Source organism: Mytilus edulis, chromosome 5 (genome assembly GCF_963676685.1).
Source record: "Mytilus edulis chromosome 5, xbMytEdul2.2, whole genome shotgun sequence".
Taxonomy (NCBI): domain Eukaryota; kingdom Metazoa; phylum Mollusca; class Bivalvia; order Mytilida; family Mytilidae; genus Mytilus; species Mytilus edulis.
In genome coordinates, this window is record NC_092348.1 from 33,443,817 (window position 1) to 33,467,823 (window position 24,007).

The 24,007-nt window shown below is 30.8% G+C and overlaps 1 protein-coding gene across 1 annotated transcript; it reads right to left on the reverse strand.

Moving 5' to 3' along the window:
- Positions 1-5,177: 5,177 nt before the first annotated feature.
- Positions 5,178-16,783, reverse strand: LOC139523497 (proteasome subunit alpha type-7). Its single transcript, XM_071317557.1, has 6 exons — positions 16,625-16,783; positions 14,196-14,322; positions 12,726-12,850; positions 11,782-11,904; positions 10,071-10,253; positions 5,178-5,349 (listed from the first exon to the last, which is right to left on the reverse strand). The coding sequence occupies exons 1-6, from the start codon at positions 16,724-16,726 to the stop codon at positions 5,260-5,262; spliced, it is 750 nt and encodes a 249-aa protein (XP_071173658.1). The 5' UTR covers positions 16,727-16,783; the 3' UTR covers positions 5,178-5,259.
- Between the last annotated feature and the right edge of the window lie 7,224 nt (positions 16,784-24,007).

A 24,007-nucleotide genomic window follows, 5' to 3' on the forward strand; every position in this document is an offset into this window, starting at 1 on the left:
ATTTAACTCAACCAAGAACTGTTAACAATCAAAATTTTAAAATCAAGTCATTTATAATTTAAGTGTTCACATTTGACCTTTAAGTATAAAGATTTTCTTTAATTGATAAACACGTTAAAAAGGTATTAGAATGTATTGTTTTACAGTTTAAGTGAATGACATATAAAATATAGAAACAATTTGAGACAACATAATGTATAATCTTTAAATACGCACATCTTAAAATTCTATACATGCTTTTACAACCTGTTTGTTAACTTGTATATTGAAATTGCAAGGTATGAATTCAAATTGTGGTGAATCTGTTTAAGATGCTTTCAAATGCAATACTAATATGACCGATATTACATCCAAATATAACACACTGGGCCCAGTTTCACGAAGCTGTCTTAGGACTAAGACATGTCTTAGGATGGTCTTACGACATATCTTAGTCCTAAATGGGTTTCACAAAGCGGTCCTAAATTAGGACATCTCTTAAAGTTGGTCATAAAGTTAGGACAACGCGAGAGGTGTCTTATGATGGTCTTAGGATAGTTATACGTTTATTTATATAAATTACACTCATTTTTTATATTAATTTTGAAAAAAAAATATCTTATTATTATCTAATTATCTATTCTCCTGTTCCTGCTTATAACATATATACATTGACGGATTATCAGGATTTGTCAACAATGAAAATTCGATGTATTGATATAAAAATTGCACGATTTTATCTCTTAACCTTTTATAACCAATAAAGTCGAAATTGAATTCAACTCACTTGTACCAAAACAATGTCATAATTTTATATTCGTTTTTCTGAATTTTGCATTGAAAATTTCATATTTATATTGATGTATTGTTTAAAGATAATTTATATATAAATTACTTTTATTTTTTTATATTTATTTTGCAAATTATGTCATTATATTAATCAATACGTTTAGAATAATTTATGGTAAGACTACATTTACATGATTTTTTTCCGTAGATCATATTTATATTTGAAAATTTAAAGAACTTGCGACAGGTTTAGGATGTCTTAGCTAAGATGATCCTAAGACAGCTTCGAGACGAGGTCTGAGATATGTCCTAGGATAGTCATAAGAGGATCATAAGACATGTCCTAAGATATGTCTTATGACATGTCTTATGATAGCTTCGTGAAACCGGCCCCTGGTTTTTTCTGACATTTATTTATTAAATTTATACCTGTTTAATCCAAGCATTAGGCCCGGGAATACAGTTATTCCGTAGTGTATTTCTTTCAGACAATTTAAATAAAGGGTTTGGCCATGAACGCATAATACGTCCGTCGTAATTTAAGCTCGTATGTATGCTTTAAATGAATGTATATGATCAAATAGAAATACTGTGAGTACTGCTCAACGGGAGTTTCTAGGACCTCATAGAAAATTTAAAAAAAAAATAACATACACTCTCATTGACACAAAACATGAATGATTTGGCACTATCCAGCTACTTCAAGTTTAAATAAGTTAGTGGCCTACAGTTTTCATCTAATAAATTTCCATAACCGTCCAAACTATGAAAAGTGACAACTTTCGACGATTGTTCAACGAATAAAGTTCCATTACTTCGCAATATCATATCAATAATTTATTTAAGATATAAACAATCCATCAAAGTTTTATTAAAATTACTCAAGCGTTTTGAAAAATTGTCCGAAACTAGAAAATCCCCCTCCCCTTTTTCGTGAACAAAGTCCCAAAAACTCCAAAAACCAGAATATATTAAAACCGAAAGGGAAGTGATGCCTATCAGAAACTCATATATATATATATATATCATATGTCGATATATTAAACAAAATGAAAGGTAGCTTATTTCAATATTCATAAAAATATAAACAATTTACCATGATGATAGTTTCATGAAAAAGTTTAAATCATTTTTGAGTACGAGACAGAAAATTGGGAACTCACCTATTTTTTAGGAATAAAATCCATTAATTTGGAAACGTTCTATCTAAAACTTTTAAAGCTCGAAAGGGTCGATAGATTTTAACAATTCACCAAAGTTTCATGAAAAGGGGTGTCTTTTTGAGATATTGTGCAAAGTGTAGATAAATGGACGGACAGACGGATTTCTGGATGATTTTGCTTTATTTTACTCAAAATTATCATTTACCCATTTGAGAATTACTGTTAAGTTTTGAAATGATTATAATAAAGTTCTGGTCTTTTTTTTTGTTCTTTATTATTCAATTTCATAAACACAGTATTAACTGTAACAGTTGAAAAACTTTTGCTTTGAAATGCTATCTTCGAAAATAAATGTTTTACAAGCTTTTCCCATTTTTTCCCTATTTTATAACGTTAAAGGTCCATTTTCACACTAAGATCTATTGGTACACTTTTAGTATGTTACAAAGAATACCTTGTTTACATAGATAAATTCAGCCGTATTTGACGTGAAACTGTACTTATGTGTCCCGTCATACTTTGAACCACACCATTATTTTATTTATTATTTTTACTGTAAGTCTGTTTTTTGTTATATCTACTTTACGTGAATCTGCATTTATGTATGCCGTCATACGACAAAATTATTTTTATGTCTACCTGTGCGAATTTCAAACGCGCAATTTTACACCAGTAATGAAAACCTTCTTTCATTTACGGGTAGACTTTACATAGATAAATTCAGCCGTATAAGAAAAGCAAAATGAGAATGTTAAATTTGATGTATGCCTTTTTGTGCTACTTTGTTACATTTGTTGTTTATGTAGTGATATTAAGATGATAACACAATATTGACTGTTGTACCCCTATTTTTGACATTTTTACTCTTTGAGTATGTTTGTTTTGTTCATGCATCGTTGACAATGTAATGGAATTTGATGCGACTGTCATACAAGTGAGAGGTTTAGCTAGCTATAAAACCAGGTTCAATCCACCATTTTCTACATTAGAAAATGCCTGTACCAAGTCAGGAATATGACAGTTGTTATCCATTCGTTTGATGTGTTTGGACTTTTGATTTTGCCTTTTGATTTTTGATTTTCCTTTTTGAATTTTCCTCGGAGTTCAGTATTTTTGTGTTTTTACTTTTTGTTAGAATTGAAAAATTCCTAAAATAATTCTATTGGATTTTTTTTTTTAAGGTTGGCCACATTTTTCACCTATTTTGACTAGACTAATAATACATCCCATAAACAGGCATATAAAAATCGCACATCATGCTGCTCTATCCCAATAAGATTTTTTACAGTGCAAATGTTTATCAAAATGGTAGAAAAGTCTATCAGCTCTATATCAAAATAAGGACAATTTTATGTTAAGGTGTCTTAGATCCATTATTAATTTTTGACTGTTCAGGAATAATGATTTTCTACCTTTTTTTATCTGTGGATTTCTTTACAATCCATTGGGTTCCGATTTGTCTTTTGTGGCTGATGGTAAACAACCTTTACTTATATCCACTTTCTTTGAACCTTAATGTTTGTTTGGTAGTTGTCCAATTGGAAATCATTTACATGTCCTTATTTATGTAAACATTTCAAATGTTTAACAAAAGACAAATCTTTGATAGGTTTGTATGTTTAACCTTTTCCAAAAATAATTGGGGAATATGTATAGGACAAGGATGATGGCTTGCATATAATGTACAAAGAGACATTAACATTAATATATAACTCAGTAATGATATAAGTGATGTAACCCAGATTCATACTTGATCGGAGTTTTATGGTAATAAGGATTGTGTAAAAAGTTTCATTATATTTGGTTGAGGCAAGCTTAAGTTAGAGTAAGGCAATAAAAAATCAACAACTTTTCCATTTGTAAAAGGCCAAAACTTCAGAACAGTGAAAATTATGCCACCTTTTCAAATCATTTGGAAAAATGCATAGCCTTTGACAAATTTCATTTTTTATTCTTCTAAGTTTTCCCTCAACTTTTATTAATTCGCTGGACAAGTTTGATCTTGAAACATTGTACACAACTGTCTTTTGCTGAAGACTGTGACATTGGGGTGCCATCTCATTTATGTATACAAAACATCTCTAATAATCTTGATACTGATTGCTGTATGACTGTAGTAATCTTAAGTTTTTTGTTTCAATTGTTTTACATTGTCATTTTGGGGCCTTTTATAGCCAACTATGCAGTATGGGCTTTGTTCATTGTTGAAGGCCGTACGGAGACCTATAGTTGTTAATTTCTGTGTCATTTTGTTCTCTTGTGTAGAGTTGTCTCATTAGCAATCATACCACATCTTCTTTTTTATATTCATCAATGAGCAGCAAAACCAAGAGACCTAAATGAAATGTGAACACAAATATGTATCTCACCTGTGTGCAATTTCCATAATACATGTATAATGTATACCAAAAAAAACCCCAATTTAACATGTAAACTATGTGAAAGTTTCAAAGTCAATGAACCATGATTGATAGCTACAAGCCATTCAATAGCAGTTGAAATAAGATATAATAAAACACCTGCCTACCAAAATATCATCACTTTAACTTCAACTGACCTGATCACAAGTTTCAAATTAAACAGACCAAGATTGAGGGTAAATGGCCAAATAATCCACATGGAAATGATCATACAATTATGGTGGTTCCCTTTTAATTTACCTAATAACAAAATTTAACAATTTACCAACATCAAAAACACTCATAGGAAACATTCGACCTAAACTTTGTCTCTCAGATGGCATCATGGCAAGACAAATCCTTCCCCATTAAAAATTGAAGAAGATAAAAAATGCACTTCCTATGATGTGTTGACAAAATTTGACTAAGCATTTCCAGACCTAGAATGATGAACAATGCAAAGATCAAAGCTTTTTCATATATTTCAAGACACAATTGAAATCCTGTATGTAAAGGCTAATAGGAAAACAATATTGTTCAGTGATATATCAATTAATCCTGTAAATCCATAATTAAAACATCAAGGTTTATCATCAATGAATTTACTTCGTTCTCCATTTCCTTAAAAAAAATTACAACCTTTCTTTAAAACTTTAGAAATGAGAGAAGAATCAATTAAATTGTTCATGAGAAGCCCACAAAATGGAAGTTTATCACTTAATCTGCTTCAGTGTTCAATAATTATACGTCATGCAGTAATCAAAATGTGTTAGAATTGTCTGATTTTATTGTAACATGCAATTTCAATGTCCTAAATAGTGAGACCTTGAAGAGCACAACACACAAAAGGAAATCATTACTTTATTATGATAACAATGACAATGAGAACAACTCCTGTAATATGATAAGTCAGATTAATAGCACTATTATTATTTCTTTTGTTTCTTCTTTTCTGCTTCTTCTTCCTTTTCTTTTTCAATTTCAGCAATGTATTTTTCTATTTCATCTAATTCTAACATCTGAAATGAAAATCAAATTATAAGTTATAACTTTAAAAAGACAATTAAAAGGTCATTTATTTAATGAAGAAAGAGAATAGTTGTAAACAAGAATGTATCTAATGGATGAATAAGTTACATTCATTTTGCCATTTATATACTAATTGCCATACCATGTGGTTGTTTCTACTCAGGGGTCACCACATCTTAGAATTCGAGGGAGAAGTAAAGACCCAACATGAAATGAAGGATTGCATTAATGCTTTTCGTAAACCAAATTTCCCAGCATCTATATTCTGTCTTGCTAGGTTAAAGAGCCTTCACTTGACAACTGTTAAAATATTATGTCCATACCTTGTACATGTGGTCTGAATGAATTGATGATTGTATTGAGAAATAGTATTTTGATAAAAGTTTTACTGCATCTGAAAGCTTTCACATACCAAAATCATACAGATTTGACTATTATTTGATTGATGAAATAAACAATGTAAGAACATAGGACCCCTTCCACCTCCCCTCCCAAAAAATCAAATGAACAAATATAAAAACTTTATTTTAGGAATTATATACTTATGGGAGAAAAAAAAAAAAAGAGTCTGTACAAAGAGAGATAACTCAAATTGTTCAATATAACTTGAATCTCATTTCCTGACTTATCTGGACATATTAGGTCTAGATGCAGACTGAATAATGTATCAAAATTATGACTATAAAATAAGGAGATGTGGTATGATTGCCAATGACACAACTACATGTATCCGCCAATGTTCAGATATTTATTTTACATGATCCAAATAAAAAGAATTCATAAATCTATTTATTTTAGGTCTAAAGATCTATAAGTAATCATATTTAAAGTCAACAAGGCCATCTGCTTGATGCTGTGTTGCATACCAATTTTTATGGATTTCGTGGGTATGTGTGAAACCCAAAATTAAAGGTTTAACCAATTACAAATTCCTAAAGGCTTGTATGCACTCTTCGGCAAAATCAAGAAATTAAATATCCACAAACATGGAAGTTTTCCTTCATCCATGAAAATTAGTACCCACAAAAAATAAATGAATCCACAGTATTTAATTTCATGGTTTTGCTGAAGTCTGCATACAACCCTATAAAAAATAAGATATGCCTTGAACTTGAACATTTGAATTCATGATTAACGAATAATAATCTACAGTACTTCTAATTAACCATGATGTTCATTTATTTAAGGAATGACTGTAATTTTTTTCTGTCTATGAAGAAATAACATAAAAAATTTGGTGCACACTGAATAACGCGCGTAGTGGGTTATTTAACAGTGTGCACCACATTTTTTATGTTATTTCGAATAGACAGAAAAAATATTACAGACATTTCTTATAATTTAATTCTAAATTCCATTTTAAACCGTAGAAAACCTTGAAAGAACGTTGATGACGTCACGGTCACATGACTAAATTATGTCTATGGTCTGATAACAAAATAATGTCAGCCAATCAGAAGACGTGTTACATCCAAAATTAAATTATTAGTAGTTACTTAAATGTTTATCTTTCTTTAACTAAAAATATAACTAAGTTACACAAATAAATATATTTTGAGAGTTTTGTTTCGTGAGGTAATGTTCAAATTGAAAAAAAGGTTTACACAAATTTCATGAAAATAATCTCAGCAGTATGGACACTGGAGATGTTAAAATGAAACTAGAGGCTCTAAAGAGCCTGTGTCGCTCACCTTGGTCTATGTGAATATTAAACAATGGACACAGATGGATTCATGACAAAATTGTGTTTTGGTGATGGTGATGTGTTTGTAGATCTTACTTTACTAATCATTCTTGCTGCTTACAATTATCTCTACCTATAACAGTACTTTCTGTGGAAAATGTTATTGAAAATCTTCAAATTTTAAGAAAATTGTTAAAAATTGACTATGAAGGGCAATAACTCCTTAGGGGGTCAATTGACTATTTTGGTCATAGTGACTTATTTTTAGTTCTTACTTTGCTGTACATTATTGCTGTTTACAGTTTATCTCTATCTATAATAATATTCAAGATCAGTGATTTAGCTAGCGCTCGTCACTTTCGTATTTTACGAAAAGGTTTTAGAAATGACGAAAAATTTCATATCAATTTCGTCACTTAAATTTGGAAAGTGTAAAAATATTTACACATCAAATTACTTGAATTCTACCTGTCTTTATGTTTCTGACAAGTTTATGACCCTCAGGTAATTAACGTTTACCAAAGGTGTTAAAAGTTGTGATGACAAGTAATCCGCCTATCGCCAATCAGATGGGTCACTAATCCCTTAATTATCATTATAAAACCTCATAAATGATCATCATAATAATCTATTTAAGTTAAATCAGTCAGTCAGCTTTTCATTTTAATCATTTCTCACAGTTCAGTTGTATTTTCGTCATTTGAACAAAATTGATAAACTTCCCGGACATTTCAACTTTATTTTATTTTCAATATTTCCCTTACGATCATAATTTGCAGTTTGCTTGTCGTAGTTTCGTCAGTTCAACGTATTTTCGTCATACTTTATATAAATATTCATTAAAAACTTTCGACAACTTCGATTAAAAAGAATGAACTTTATCAAAAACGTAAATATTTTCACTTGCAAACAGGTGCTTCCTGTTCTATGCATTGCGCATGCGTTAAAGTTCGAAAATGAATCCGGTTTTGTTCTGAAATTATTATTCAATTGTCACTTCCCGTTTTCATTTCATTTTGTTTAAAAATTGAAAGTAAACGTGATCTACAGTCTACAGTCATAAGAATCGTCACATTAAGTATAGATGCAGATTCTTCTATCCAATATTAAAGAAATTGATTCCAAATAGATATTAAAACGTATTTTCAAGGATATAAATGATTGTGAAGTGAAAAAGTCGTTACAAGTTCATTTGTACAGTGGTTAAAAAATAGAGGCACCCAACTTTTGTTGATAATTAAGGGGTGTGCCCTGAAAATAACTGAAGTGAAGTTTTGATCTTATTACCAGATCCCTATTCTTATCTTCATATCTTAGCATCACATCAGTCAATTCATTCAATATTGCCAATAACTGCCTACATAAGCAATCCTAAAGTCTTCAAAGATCCTAGACTAGTCCTTAAAGGACTTGGACATATATGTATGTATAGCTAGTTTGATAAACATCCTAGATCCCTTGCTTTATAAAAAAAATAAGGCTGATTTTTATCGCGCAAAAGTGACTAAAGCCCTCAAAATCCTAGCTAAAACCCTGTTCAAGATAATAACCAAAAACAGCAAAATTTCCTTAAAATTATCAATTCAGGGGCAGCAACCCAACAACGGGTTGTCCGATTCATCTGAAATTTTCAGGGCAGATAGATCTTGACCTGATGAACAATTTTACTCCATGACAGATTTGCTCTAAATGCTTTGGTTTTTGAGTTATAAGCCAAAAACTGCATTTTACCCCTATGTTCTATTTTTAGCCATGGCGGCCATCTTGGTTGGTTGGCCGGGTCACGCCACACATTTTTTAAACTAGATACTCCAATGATGATTGTGGCCAAGTTTGGATTAATTTGTCCCAGTAGTTTCAGAGGAGAAGATTTTTGTAAAAGATAACTAAGATTTACGAAAAATGGTTAAAAATGGACTAAAAAGGGCAATAACTCCTAAAGTGGTCAACTGACCATTTTGGTCATGTCGACTTATTTGTAGATCTTACTTTGCTGAACATTATTGCTGTTTACAGTTTATCTCTATCTATAATAATATTCAAGATAATAACCAAAAACAGCAAAATTTCCTTAAAATTATCAATTCAGGGGCAGCAACCCAACAACGGGTTGTCCGATTCATCTGAAAATTTCAGGGCAGATAGATCTTGACCTGATAAACAATTTTACCCCATGTCAGATTTGCTCTAAATGCTTTGGTTTTTGAGTTATAACCAAAAAACTGCATTTTACCCCTATGTTCTATTTTTAGCCATGGCGGCCATCTTGGTTGGTTGGCCGGGTCACGCCACACATTTTTTAAACTAGTTACCCCAATGATGATTGTGGCCAAGTTTGGTGTAATTTGGCCCAGTAGTTTCAGAGGAGAAGATTTTTGTAAAAGTTAACGACGACGGACGCCGGACGCAAAGTGATGGGAAAAGCTCACTTGGCCCTTCGGGCCAGGTGAGCTAAAAATCGGAAAAAGCAAGTAATCAACACTTTCTACAATATGTTGGGATAAAGTGAGACTAGGATACAAAAGACAATAAATTTCTACCCTTTCTTTTGAGACTCCCAGCAGGCTATATTTTTTTCTCTTCAATTTGTTTGGGTTAAATTTAAAAAATTTGCTTTATTGAGAACTGAAGAATTCAGAGATTTTTTTAATTTACTACATAAATTTGCTTTCTTTGTCCACAAAGCAATGAGTTGTCCAACTTTATACATTGTGTGAAAGAGAAAGCTAGAGTTCTTTGAAATTTAGCATGAAAACAGGTCCATTTCATTTGCTATTCAGTAAAATAAAATACAAATAATTCACAAAGTAAAGAGTTTATTGCACAATTTTGGATGGAATAACAAGATAGAACTATTCTGTTATTTTATCATGTTATACAATGAACCTTTAAAAAAAATTGATAAATATTTCCCTCTTATTTCAACTTCTACTATTAAAACCAAAAAAACCTTCATTTTCATCAATATGTTTTTCTTAATCAACAAAACCCAGGAGAAAAAATAAATCATTTAGTTTCCTGGTTTACCTTTAAAGGTTGTTTTTCTCTCATTATAGCTAATTCTACATTCTTTCCACCAGATTGCACCACCTCTAACAGAGCCTTCAGTGCAAGTTTGATGCATTCCTTGTCATTAGCTGCTACTTCCTCTGTGTAATGTTTCTCTAAAAATTCACGAACAGTCTTAGCACTTCTTCCGATTGCATTAGCCTAAAATAAATAAGTATTTCAACAATAAAAAGTGGACTTACTTAATTACTGTAAATTCAGAAATTATTGTGAGGATTTCATTAATGTGAATAAATAATGGGATTGTGTGAGAATCGCAATAATAAGAACCTAGCATTCTGGAATCTAATGCACATAACTGTATGCATATTTTCCAGAAATTGTGATAATTAATCTCAAATTTTTGTTCTGTTTTCAAAAATGGCAATAATAAATGCACGCAATAATTTCTGAATAAACAGTATGAAAAAATCATATCGACACTCCAGGAAGAATGCCATGTTATTTTGAGAGCTATAACACTATTGTTTAAAAACTAACAACATTTTCGATATTTTCTCAACATCATTACGATCGAGAACTGTTACATCAATGTATGCCTTCAGAACATTCATGCCAACATGTGTTACTACTGGACAAAAGTTTATATAACACACTGCTTTCAAAAGAAGTTAATAGAAATCAGCTGCTTGCAAGTTAACTTTAGTGTTAGACCAAAAAATAAACCAACAAAAACATTTGAAAAAGCTTATAAGAAATACTTTTCCACACAAAGTTAAGGAAGTAAACGCTACAATAATAATAACCTAGACTTCCCATAAGGGCTTTACATGGCAGGGGGGAGTAAAACCAATATAATTACTACATCTTACTGAAAGTTCGCATGTAAAGGTAATTCTAAATATTTCGTATTGAACTAAAAAACAAATGAAACTGTAGTGTCTATGAAGGGGACAACATTTTTTTGTTTATTGTGATACAAGGTTAACATTTCAATTTCACTTTCTAAAATGACTAACTTGAGAAAGTGATTTTATCAAACACCAATATATCATGAATTGAGAACATGCATGGTCATTTATACGAAATCCAAAAATAAAAGTGCATATACCCGTAAACTTCAAATAATAGTATGTACATACTGAATTTATTTGCATTTTGTTTTCATTCCACGATTGGAGTATATTTAAGAACTGGACAAAAAATATAATTAAAAGTATAAATGATGAGTTTATTTAAAATCCATGTATCATATGGTAAGTGAGTAGCAAAAGATGCATACATGTGATTGTTTCTAATACGTATATAGTCTATGGCCATGGGATTATTTTTTTTCTAATTCAGTAATTGTTGAATGCCAAACAAAGATATGAAGACAGTTGTAACTGGCCTTAAAAGAACTAAGGCCAAATAAAAAAGTATGTGTGGTTCCAGTTACATCTGAAAAAAAATTAGGGTAGGTATAAAAAAAATGTAGGTAGGGTTTTATTTTATTTTATGTTTTTTCTTTACATTGAGTCTACGGGAGCAACATTCTGACTTTAGGCTTAATGAAAAATGACGAAAAAAATCTTTAGGGTAGGCTATTTTTAAGCCGAAAAAGTAGGGACGGTATACGTAGGGTTACTGGAACCACACATATATTTTTATTTGGCCTAAGTGCTTATTCATTTTACATTTTAAACAACCAAATCATACACAATATATTCCTTTGATACACAATACCTACTTTCCATTCATGGTATGTTCCTGAGGGGTCTGTCTGATATAATCTTGGTGTTCCATCAAAATCAAAACCTATAATCAATGCTGACAAACCAAATGGTCGTCGTCCATTACTCTGTGTATATTTCTGAAAGTTCATAATATTTTAAAATGTATATATAAACATATTTATGATGTCATACCCAAAAATTTAATAGAACAAGAATGTTTCCAAAGTATACATGGTATATGGATGCCTCACTTGCACTTTCATTTCCAATATTCAGTAGACCGTGAAATTGGAGTTAAAACTCTACTTTGGCATTAAAATTAGGAAAATATCATATCATAAGGAACATGTGTACTAGTAAGTTTTAAGTTGATTGGAATTTAACTTCATCAAATCTACCTTGACCCAAGAACTTGAACCTGAAGCGGGACAGACAGACGAACAGATGGACGCACAGACCGAACAAAAAAACATAATGCCCCTACATGTATATATATATATATATATAGCTAGGTGGGACAAAAAACTTGTGTAAAGTCATTTTAGATCAGTGAAGTTCAACTAAAGCCTTTTTCTTAGTACTTTCAAATTCTTTCAGGTACAGAAAATGGCTGAATTCAGCTCTTTCATTCCTGTCAGGACTCAGGAAAGCCAAACTGAAGACTTAATATTTAATTTACCGTTCTTTGCTTTGACAAAAACAAAACATCAACCAGTATGAAACTCTTGTGTTATTCATTACGTAATGCACTTCCTGGTCTTTCTCAAGCTGTTTTCGTAAAGAGTTAATAATTTCACTTCTTAAAAAAAATTAGGTTTCATATTTAACCTTATAAATATTACAAAATTTACACATTCTATTTTCTTTTTGAATTCTTTTATATCTATACTACCCCTCTCTACTTCCAAGAAAGTTATTTAATAAGTGCTAAATGTGTCCACGGTATATGTTGATTTACCTGTTTTAATTGTGCTATATGTCTGGTAATATACTCTAATGTAACAGGATCCTCTACCGTCAACTTATGGCTCTGACATTCAATACGTCCTCGGTTTATCAGAATTCTAGCATCAGCTGTCAAACCTATTATCAACAATGGTAAAATAAATCAATGTGTATTAAGATGACAAATGTTGATATTTGTTTTCAATCGGTTTCAAATTTTCACAAATATATGAGTTAACCAAAAACTACACAAAATCAGAAGGGGTGATCATGATAAATCCATATTTGGTTCAAACTTCAGTGTAAATTCAAAAAGTTACCAAACAGAACCGACTTTAAAAATTCCCCAAAATGACTGACAAAATCACACAGGTAAAAGAATTTCATAAAATAAAACCAAATATTACATATATGTATATGATGAGTTACTATTTAACAAACCAGTGTCCTTTTCCTTGTTGTGCATCCACTTTCATGACTTTAGTATATATATTTTTTTATTGAAAAATTAGGGACTCGCCTAATTAGTTTTTTTAAAAACAACTTGATAATGAATGTGGTGGGAATACATGTATGTAACTATAGCTATTTTTTAAACTTCAGATTTTGAGGGTGTGTGTGTTCTTATTAGTTTTCTATGTTGTGTTTTGTGTATTTTTGAATGTCGATTGGTAATTATTTTTTTTGTCATTGTGAGTTTGTTTTTGACTGACATGTTTACATGAAAATATATCCTTTCTTGTCTTTTGCCTCGAGCTCTCTTCTATAAGAAAGTTTCTTTAATGTTATTTTGCTTTGGACAATATACTACAAAAAAGAAAATATGATGGACAGCAGTTAATCTTGTCCACCTCATTTTTATTACATGTATTACTTATGCAATTCCATGTACATGTACATGTATCTTGTTTATGTTCAATAATGTATAACAACCCAACAAAATCAGGGAAAAAAACCAAGGTCATCAATGGGTCTTCAACATAGCAAGAAGTCCTTTTGACAGTTGAATGTACATGTACATGTATATTTGTACAAGTTTTACTATTCAGTACAATTTTCCCAAACAGAGACATATGAAACACATTTGAATTACTAGTATTAAACCATTTTAACAAGAGTAATTTTAGATTATGTTATGAAACACCATGTCTGATTTACAAGTATTTTTGTCATACATAAAAAAGAAGATGTGGTATGATTGCCAATGAGACAACTCTCCACAAGAGACCAAAACGACACAAAAATTAACAACTATAGATCACTGTAGGGCCTTCAACAATGAGCAAAGTCGCATAGTCAGCTATAAAATGCCATGAAATGACAATGTAAAACAATTCAAACGAGAAAACCAACTGCCTTATTTTTATAAAAAAATGAAAGAAAAACAAACATGCAACACATAAACAAAAGACAACCACTGAATTACAGGTCATGTGTGTACTGTTGTAAAAAGTGTTAAACAAGCAACACATTTTAAGCTAACCTGCAAAAGCTAAAGCAACATGATCATCCAATAATGCTATTTTCCTGACAGTTCTGTCTTCTTGTAGTTTGGCTACCGCTTTCTTCTCTACCCCAAGGACAACAATGTTTTTACCTCTAACACCAACCTAACAATTAAATTAATATAAATACATTAAACTAGCAGTTCGAGCACTTTTAACATTGATCATATATAAATAATAAAAAAAATCTATAAACAAACAAAATATTGCTGATGATAATATATGCAAACTGTCATCAATATGAATTCTGACAAACATTCTTTTTTGAAACTGAGAAATTAATTGTTCAGACCACAGGCAAACCATTGAGACTTATTGTAATCATGACTCATTTATTTTGACTTTGCAGAATACAGAACATACATGATCTTAAATGTATTTTATCTAATATGGGGACGAAGTCCCCTATTATGGTAGAAAAATAATTTTTTTTTAAATCAGGAAAATTCATTCTACTAATGAACAATGACAAACATGAATGATGAACTCAAAATTGTTAACTTTCAGACTTTAAAATTCCCCCATTTGCACAGAAACTACCTCCTTTTTCCAGTCTCGTTGTCAGGAGACTTTGAGTAAAATATATATTTATCAGTCTAGTAAAATATAAGAAGGAACACAATACTAATTTCATTTTGAATAATTCTTTGATATGAAAAACATAACCGGATGATAGTGTTTCTTTGTTTACATTCAATATGACGTCATAACATAAATAACGTCACAACTAAAATCCCTAACAACATGAAGAACCAAAATCGGAAACGTTACAGTATTTCAGTGTCTTTTTATACCATTTTGAATTAACAAAAATTATTCATACGGACTTCAGCCCTTTTCACAGGTACTGCCTGCCTCATATTAAAAAATATACAATCCCTTTCTTCTTCACCAATGTTTAATTTCTATATCTATGGAATGATCAATATACATGTAATTAAAAAAAAAAGAAGAAGGAAAATCACTTTATTACTGCCCCTACAGCATGCACAGTATATTAAAATAAAAATGTCCCTACATATTTTTTTAACCCTTTCACCGATTGCTGCCCAGACAGAAGCTACTCTGAGACGATGGCTTCCCTGGCTACTATTACTCAAGTGGGAGATCTTCATAATAAATGTCAATAAAAACTTGTTTGTAGTTATTTGTGTATTTATTTCATTCACTAACACCATGTTCATGATGTTCACAGTTTTGTTCATGTTTTGATAATTTTTTCTTCATAAAATATTCAAATTTTCAAATTTTCGGCATTATCTGGGTGAAATTCTCAAAATTCTGCTCTAAAACCCCAAATCGTAATTTTTAATCCCAAAACTGCAAAATTTTGAAAATTTTTATGAGGCTGTCCAAATTCCTCAAACTGAACGATGTCCATTCCAAGTGTTTTGTACATAAAACGACATTTTACGTCAAATAAGTATACAAGTTTGGCTTCAATTCTTCCATATTCAAATTCTCGTAAATTCCGTAAATTTCGTCTGATTTTGACACGGTTTTCAACAAACGGAAGCGCCATGTTTACACTTTCATCCGGGTATTCATCAAAGAAAGATAACTCATGTTTGCACTGTTTTGAGCGGGAAACATAAAAGATGTATTCCGATCCCGGTAAAACGGGACTCATCGTCAGCTGTCTGAAGCGTGAATCCCGGTAAACCGGGACTCATCGGCGAAAGGGTTAACATATTTATTTTAATGTTTTTTTTTAAAGTTTTCTTGCTGCTAAATTTTTCTTCTTGTCACTATTTTGTGAGACCCAATTTGATCTGATGATGTAATTTTTTTTAATGGAAATTGGCCAATTACAGTATTTCACAGGATTGCAGTTTAATATTAATATTAATTCTTCAACTTATCAATTTCATCCTTTTTTTTATCCCTTTGAAAGGCTAAAACAACAACAAAAACTATTTTAATTGTGTTATTGTGCTGATATGAAGAAATCAGCTAATGCGTGATATAACCGTCCGTGCGGACACCAGGGACACCACTGTATTTATTGTCGCTAAAAAGGTGGCTAATTAGTGAGACCCTTATTACACCTATAATTGAACGATCTAAATTTGCAACTGAAAAATTTTGTACATTTTCATTTATTTCCAATCTATTGAAGTTTTAACAATCTAAATTAATTAGACTATTTTTCAGATATGATAATGTTCATATTGAAGTTTTAACAATCTAAATTAATTAGACTATTTTTCAGATATGATAATGTTCATTGTTTTGAAAAACTGGTTTGTCTTTTGCTTATTCTAGTTCTAACCTATCATTGGGTTTCAATTTGATACAGTGCATGCAGAATGGAAGATGACAATGCAAAAAATTAGAAAGTCTACTGTTTCGAAGGACTAAAACAATTTGACTTAGCCTAAATATGAAGATTAAAATATTTTTGTACAGCCATGGAGCCTTTCTTGACGGCTTCTTGTGCATATTCAACTTGAAATAAGTGGCCATCCGGCGAAAAAACTGTAATTGCTCTGTCGTATCTGGCTGTCATGTTGCTGAGTAAATTAACAGGCTCGCGCTGAATATCCGGTGATCGCTGTCATTAAAACGCTTTAATTGGAACATCCAATAACATTTTAAACATCAAGTTAAACATATCACAAGAAAGGACATAAATAAAAGTTTTTTTTTTTTTTCAATTTGAAATCGGTATCATATGTTATCACATATAACGCTATTCAGTTCAGTTCATTGTATGCATTTTCTTCTATAAATAGCGGCGTGACTTTTTACCCCAATATACCCCAACATACACCAAAAAACAGTTTCAACATAATATTATTGAATAATACTATCATTTTAGGCATTTCCATGTTATTTTAACACCAATAAAACTTTATTTTTTAAATATATTTAGTTTTAAATCACTTTTTTCTTTGAAACTTGTCAGCCGCTTACGATCACAAAATGACTTTTTACCCCAATATACCCAAATATACTCCAATAAAACGTTTCTATACAATTTCAATGATAAGGAATGATATAACATGCAGATTGATACAAATTAACACAACTATTTACCTTTTTTTTGCATTTAGTGGCTTTTAAAACATTCTTTATTCATGTATTGACGAAGGTTTCACTAAAAACCAGAACGAACGAACCTAAATATATACCGGTTAATTTTTGCAATTTCTTTTTGTTTTCTCCCTTACAATGTGGAGATTGAAAACGCATTTTATGTTTTGCTTTCTCTTTAGAGTAAGATATGATGTATTTTTTTTTTAAATGAAACTCGATTTTTTTTTCTTAAATTTTGAAAAAAAAATATCAAGGATTAATTTTGTATAGTATTTTCTATACAAATCCTTGAAAATATCAAATACTTTTATAAGTAATAATCCTTATATGTTTAACATTGAAAGTTTTCTTTTTATGTTGATAAAATGTATGTATCTTTCACTCAGTGAGGACATTGTTCAGCAGAAATTCAATGTGGTTCAGATTTGTGTGTTCACGTTTCTCAAGTTGACCAACATATTTTTTGTCACGCCAAGAAATCCTTGCTCAAAACTCCGATGGACCTCCTACGAAATCCATTAGTAGTTAAAGATTAAATAAAAAAAATATAAACCTTTCAAATGTAGCGTTTATGAAATAAAAGTATTCCCAGTGGAACATCCCCCCTTTTTTACGCTCTCCATTTTCAACCTTCGAAATAAGCTTTCCAATCCAAGTAAAATTAAAACCTTGCTTTCACCTGTCCTAAGTCAGGAATCTGATGTACAGTAGTTGTCGTTTGTTTATGTAATATATACGTGTTTCTCGTTTCTCGTTTTGTTTATATAGATTAGACCGTTGGTTTTCCCGTTTGAATGGTTTTACACTAGTAATTTTGGGGCCCTTTATAGCTTGTTGTTCGGTGTGAGCCAAGGCTCCGTGTTGAAGGCCGTACTTTAACCTATAATAGTTTACTTTTTAAATTGTTATTTGTATGGAGAGTTGTCTCATTGGCACTCACACCACATCTTCCTATATCTATTTCTAACCAATATTTTCATGTATCGGAAAGGCAACAATCGTTAATCATTTTATAAGAAAAGACAACTATGCCGGTTTACATATGCATAGGCACTTGACTCAGAATAAACACCGAATATGGAAAGTTGAACTAAATTCAAAACATGAAGTCCGAAGTCTCATAGAAGGTTTTTTTTAGGGGGTTGGGGGGTTGGCAAAGGATGCCGGGGTAATCCTCCCTGTATTGAAAATATACATGAAATATCATAGCACCGAGATTTCAATCTGTTACATGCCAAGACTGAATTCTTGCTCAAAATTCTAGTGGTCCTCCTACGGCACCCATTATAGAATTTTATTTCATTCAACATCATTATTTGTCCTACATGTACATATAGCTTTTAACACGGACATATACAACATGGTCAATATGAATAATTGCTCTATGGCAACTTTTTAGCTCGTAAAGGTAAAGAAAAATCCATGTCAGAGAAAGGTGTTGGGTTTTATTTTCGTCAAAGAAGTTAATGAAATTTACTGGTAACAGGAGTTACAGTGAATCATGGAATGGCGAAGTAATATTGTGAATCTACTCAATGTAAGAATGGTGGGTTGAACCTGTTTTATGGCAAGCCAAACCTCTCTCGTATAGGCAATATTAAAAATACCACTATTATATGACAATAAAATTTGTATCTATCATGGCGAACAATACACTATAAAAACTTGAAATTACTAAGGCAAAGTTGTTTTTTTTTTATTTACGAACATATCAAAAGTATTAAGCAGAAAAAAATCGTCACTTTAAAACCTTTAATTAAGATAATACAATTTTATTAAATATCTTGGCTGCTAGTTTAAATTTATCATGATTAAAAATGTTGAAAATCTGTTATATGGGTCGTTTTCAAAAAATGTTGAATTTTCAGTACACCCATGCTAACTTTTTTATTTCTAATGGAAATTTCAGTTGTAATGGTTTAAATGAAAGCTTGTCAGATTTGTGATTCAGAACATTAATAATAAACACACCTTACATCTATTTTGATAAGATTAAACTGCATTTAAGACCCATTTTGGGGGTATTTGTCTGCGTACAGTGTCAGAAAATCACATTTCAAATGATTTTTTTGCGATTTTCTGATCGGCTTGATATCTGCAAAAGGGACTTTTTAAGAACGTTAAATATTACTTTAACGAAAAATCGTAGCTTCTATATCATTGTATGTAACATATTATCTACAAACTAAATCGAATCTGCGTACAGGAGGTTCATGTCTTTCCTGTTACCGCTACTTAAATCAGCCGTTAAATTATTCTCCCTATGAATATTGAATCAGTCAGTGTTGATCTCAAAAGTACAAAGTAATCTTTACATTTAAAACGCCTCGTTTCTTGAACAACAGTGTAGAGAAAAGAAATTTCAAGACATTTAGTGAAAAAAATATAGCGTACTTTTTTTCATGTCTATGCTGTTACCACCAATTTTGATAAAATACACCAACAGTGTACTTGTAAAAAGTGCAATAACGTGTTGGAAACCAAATTCACAATAGAAAAACGTAATCACTTCACCAAAAGGAGTAGTTATTTCACAACAGCAATCAAAAACGAAGAAATTTGTCTATCCTGTTACTATGGTTACTATGGTTACAGTAACAGGATAGACAATTGTAGACAAAAACGTCGTTATTTTTTTTATCTTAACATATAGGTGCAAAACGAATGAAATATTTCGTTTTTTGAAGTCATCTTAAGGTTATAACGTCTTAATTTTACCAATTAAGCATTCGCAGGTGCAATACTGATATCGGTAACAGGATAGACAAAAAGGTAACAGGATAGACTTTTATATAGTAATATATCAGAAACGTACGTTCCTGTTACCAATGAAATATAGAGAAAAGTAAACTAACTTATGAGGGATTTACTTGATGTTGGGTTTATTTGAAAGGGTGAAAAAATGCCGAACAATATAAATTGCTATCTTAGACTTGCATTACTGGTGGTAATTTTTACAACCTTTGAAAACCAATTTTTAGAGGCATTTTTCAGTACAACCTGGAAAATTGGCAAATAATCTATCATATTACAGAATGAATATATATAGAAGTTTATTCTCTTGAAACCCATCTAATTGTCTACTTAAAACAAGCTTAACATTTTATCTAAACCTTTTCTTAATAACCCAAAATTTCTTTTGAAAATGGTAACAGTATAGACAAAATAATGTACCACCGATCAAAAAATGTTTCAACATTTTCTTGTATGACATCATTAAGATTGCATCTTTTAATATGTTGTTCTTAAAGTACTGTTTGTTTTGATTTGTTTATGTAGAGGGTTGTTTGAATAAGTAACTTTTAATATTTTTTTCAATTTCAAAATTCGACATTTTTTGAAAATGACCCATATATCCTGATTGCTGTTTAATTGAATATTTCACATCTACTTTATTAATATTCAGAATGCTTTAAAATAGTTTCTAAAATCGGAAAACGAAACTTGAATTCTTTATATTTCTGTTCTATGACGACTACGTCATAAGTAGGAGAGATCGATATGGTAAGGGATGAATAAATAGTGACTGTTATAAAAAAAAATGGTATTTTTTTTCGAATGATTTTGATAATTTTTTTCTAAAACCAAATTTTCTATACGAATTCGCGTTTTTCTATTACAAAGGTATATAGCTATAATGTAAGATATCAACAACCTGCGTGACACAATTGTTAGAGGAAAATGCTTTTGATGCTCCGTTAAAAATGAGGAGAAAGTTAAAAGATATCAAGGGGACTCCACTTAAAAGATTTGAGAGAGAATCGTTTTTTCCAAATTTTTTTCATATAAATTTACATACTCTTTAAATAATTAGTTCTAATTAAAACAGTGTGCTTGTCGGGTTTCCTATCAAAGAACAGAATGTATCCTCATTCTATAGAGACACACTAAATGAGGTTAGCGTCACTATCTATCTATATGTAAAAAAATATTCGTACTCCAAAAAAAATATTTCATTTCGATATATATTACAGCAGAAAATCAAACAAAACTTAACTAAGTACATGCATGCTATCAGTATGTGGTTTACAGCTATATACAAATATTTCAATGTTTTAAACGAAAAAGCAATTTACTGTGGTCTCATTATAATAGTGTTTACCTGCTACTGATACATTATGATATAATTGCTATGTAATATCTGTTCTGGTTGTTGCTGTTGCTGTTCGTATAAATAAAAAAAAGAAGGTACGATAGGATTGCCAATGCGACCACTCTACACAAGAGACCAAATGACACAGAAACTAACAACTATACATGACCGTACGGCCTTCAACAACGAGCAAAGTCCATACCGCTATTGTACAGTATGTTTCTTTTTATCAGAATTGCAATTATTGCATTTTATGTTCTTGTATACTATAAAGACGTTAATAAAGTGTCTTGTTTTAAATTCTGTTAGGTTTAGTTATCCTTAGACTTCAAAATGTTGAATAAGTTGACGCCGTATACTGCTAATTGTATTTTTTTAACTCTGTGATGTGCAATTTGACAAGGTATTCAAGATATTACACTCGTGTCACAGGATTATGATGTATATCCTAGGTGGTCATTCATGTTCAATGAATCATGAAACGTAGGACATAAAGTCACAGGACAAAAAGTCAGGGACAAAAAGTCACGCAAAAAAAGTCACAATTGAATATTACCTCAGGGACTCAGTGACTCGGTTAGCAGATTCAAATTTTGTTTATTTGATGTTTTGAAATGTTTGTATCGTATTTCCTGTCTATTTGTATAACATTATTCACGTTTTTTAAGTTGGCATCAATATTCCTTTCTATCTAGCAATGTGCAGTTTACTATATCCATATCCGTATACTAAAAAAATTCAAGATCTTTTTTCTCTTATTATATTCGAACAATAATTATTGTCAACACATTATTTGTGACTTTTTGTCTGATTACTTTTCGTCCTATCAAATTTGGAACTTTATGTCCAGTGACTTTCTGTCCGTTTACCAATGAGGATATGTACTATTTGATGGAAACATTTTGGCTATCAAAATAATTGTGTTTTTACTACGTATTATTATAAATTAATTTAAAAATACTGCTTGTCCACTAAATACTGTAGCCCATATAAAATACCCCACTTAAATCATAAATGGTCATGCTTTATGAATTTCTTTGACATGGTACATTCTGTATAGCTATATAGGTAGTGACATACCTTGACATTTCCGGGTATTACAGATCAACATGTACAATGTATACTACCTGCTTATCTTTTTATATTGAGTTTAATACCCTTTCTGATATAATAACATTTTATAACATTCACATTTCTGAAAATTCTGTATATCAATTTCATATTTTATTTTCAGACCGAATGAGAATGTTGAAACTGTTTTTTGAGGTATATTGGGGTATGTTGGGGTATATTGGGGTAAAAAGTCGCACCCAATAACCACTATAAATAATGGATCACTACCGTAGTGAATAGTGTTGAAGACTATTTACACCTGTTAAACCTGGACCGGGACTTCCCGTATATAGTAATATGTGGAGAAAATAGTAGCGACAATCACTTCATTTGGTTAATAGTGTCTTTGACAAATAAAAAAAAACCACTTAATGAATAATATAAAATTGTGCATCTGAATCCTATTCTTTATTTCTAGAATGGAGTTTTCCAAGAACAGCATCCCGGTGGCTTAAAAAAAAGAAAAGGAACATGCACAACTGTCACATCATGAATAACTTGATGTATTATAAAAATAAGAAGATGTGGTATGATTGCAAATGAGACAAATATCCATCAAAGTTCAAATAAAGTGGGTCGATTTTAAATACACTTTGAGTACTATACAAAGATTACTTCAATCAAGATAATACACATACAAACCCATCATGGTCATCTGTGTCCGTCTTAGCAAGGATTTGCATATAGTCTTCTGCTACCCGGTTAGTATACATTTCACATTCACTTGCATTTGAAACTGTCAGATAGGGTTAACCCACGATTAAACTTTAAAAAAATTATATGAATTTTAAAGGGAAAGTTAAGGCAAAGTGCTTTTTGATTTCTGGTATAATGGCCCTAAAATAAAACCTTTCGAAAGAAACAGTTTTTTTTTCATTCAGGGTTCGAAACGTTTAGATCACTGAGTTATTTGGGCATACGTACGATGCTGATACTGTTGTCCATGGGATATATTGTTTTTAATTACGTTTTTCTGGGAAAGATACATACGTAAGATTAGACTCGTTTGTTGGGTTTGTTGTTTGGAATTCAATGGTTTTACCCCAGGCATACTTCAAAATTGAATTAAAAAAGTTCTTCAACAAAAAAGTAAAAACATTTTTTTAGATTTTTTCAGCGGCACACAAGGCATATCCAGAGATTTATTTTGATTTGAATTTGTATTTGGTTGTATTTATTTGTATTTGGTTGCATTGATTTGTATTTGGCTGTATTGATTTGTATTTGGTTGTACTGATTTGTATTTGGTTGTACTGATTTGTATTTGGTTGTATTGATTTGTATTTGGTTGTACTGATTTGTATTTGGTTGTATTTATTTGTATTTGGTTGTATTTATTTGTATTTGGTTGTATTGATTTGTATTTGGATGTATTGATTTGTATTTGGTTGTACTGATTTGTATTTGGTTGTATTGATTTGTATTTGGTTGTATTGATTTGTATTTGGTTGTACTGATTTGTATTTGGCTGTACTGATTTGTATTTTGTTGTATTGATTTGTATTTGGCTGTATTGATTTGTATTTGGTTGTACTGATTTGTATT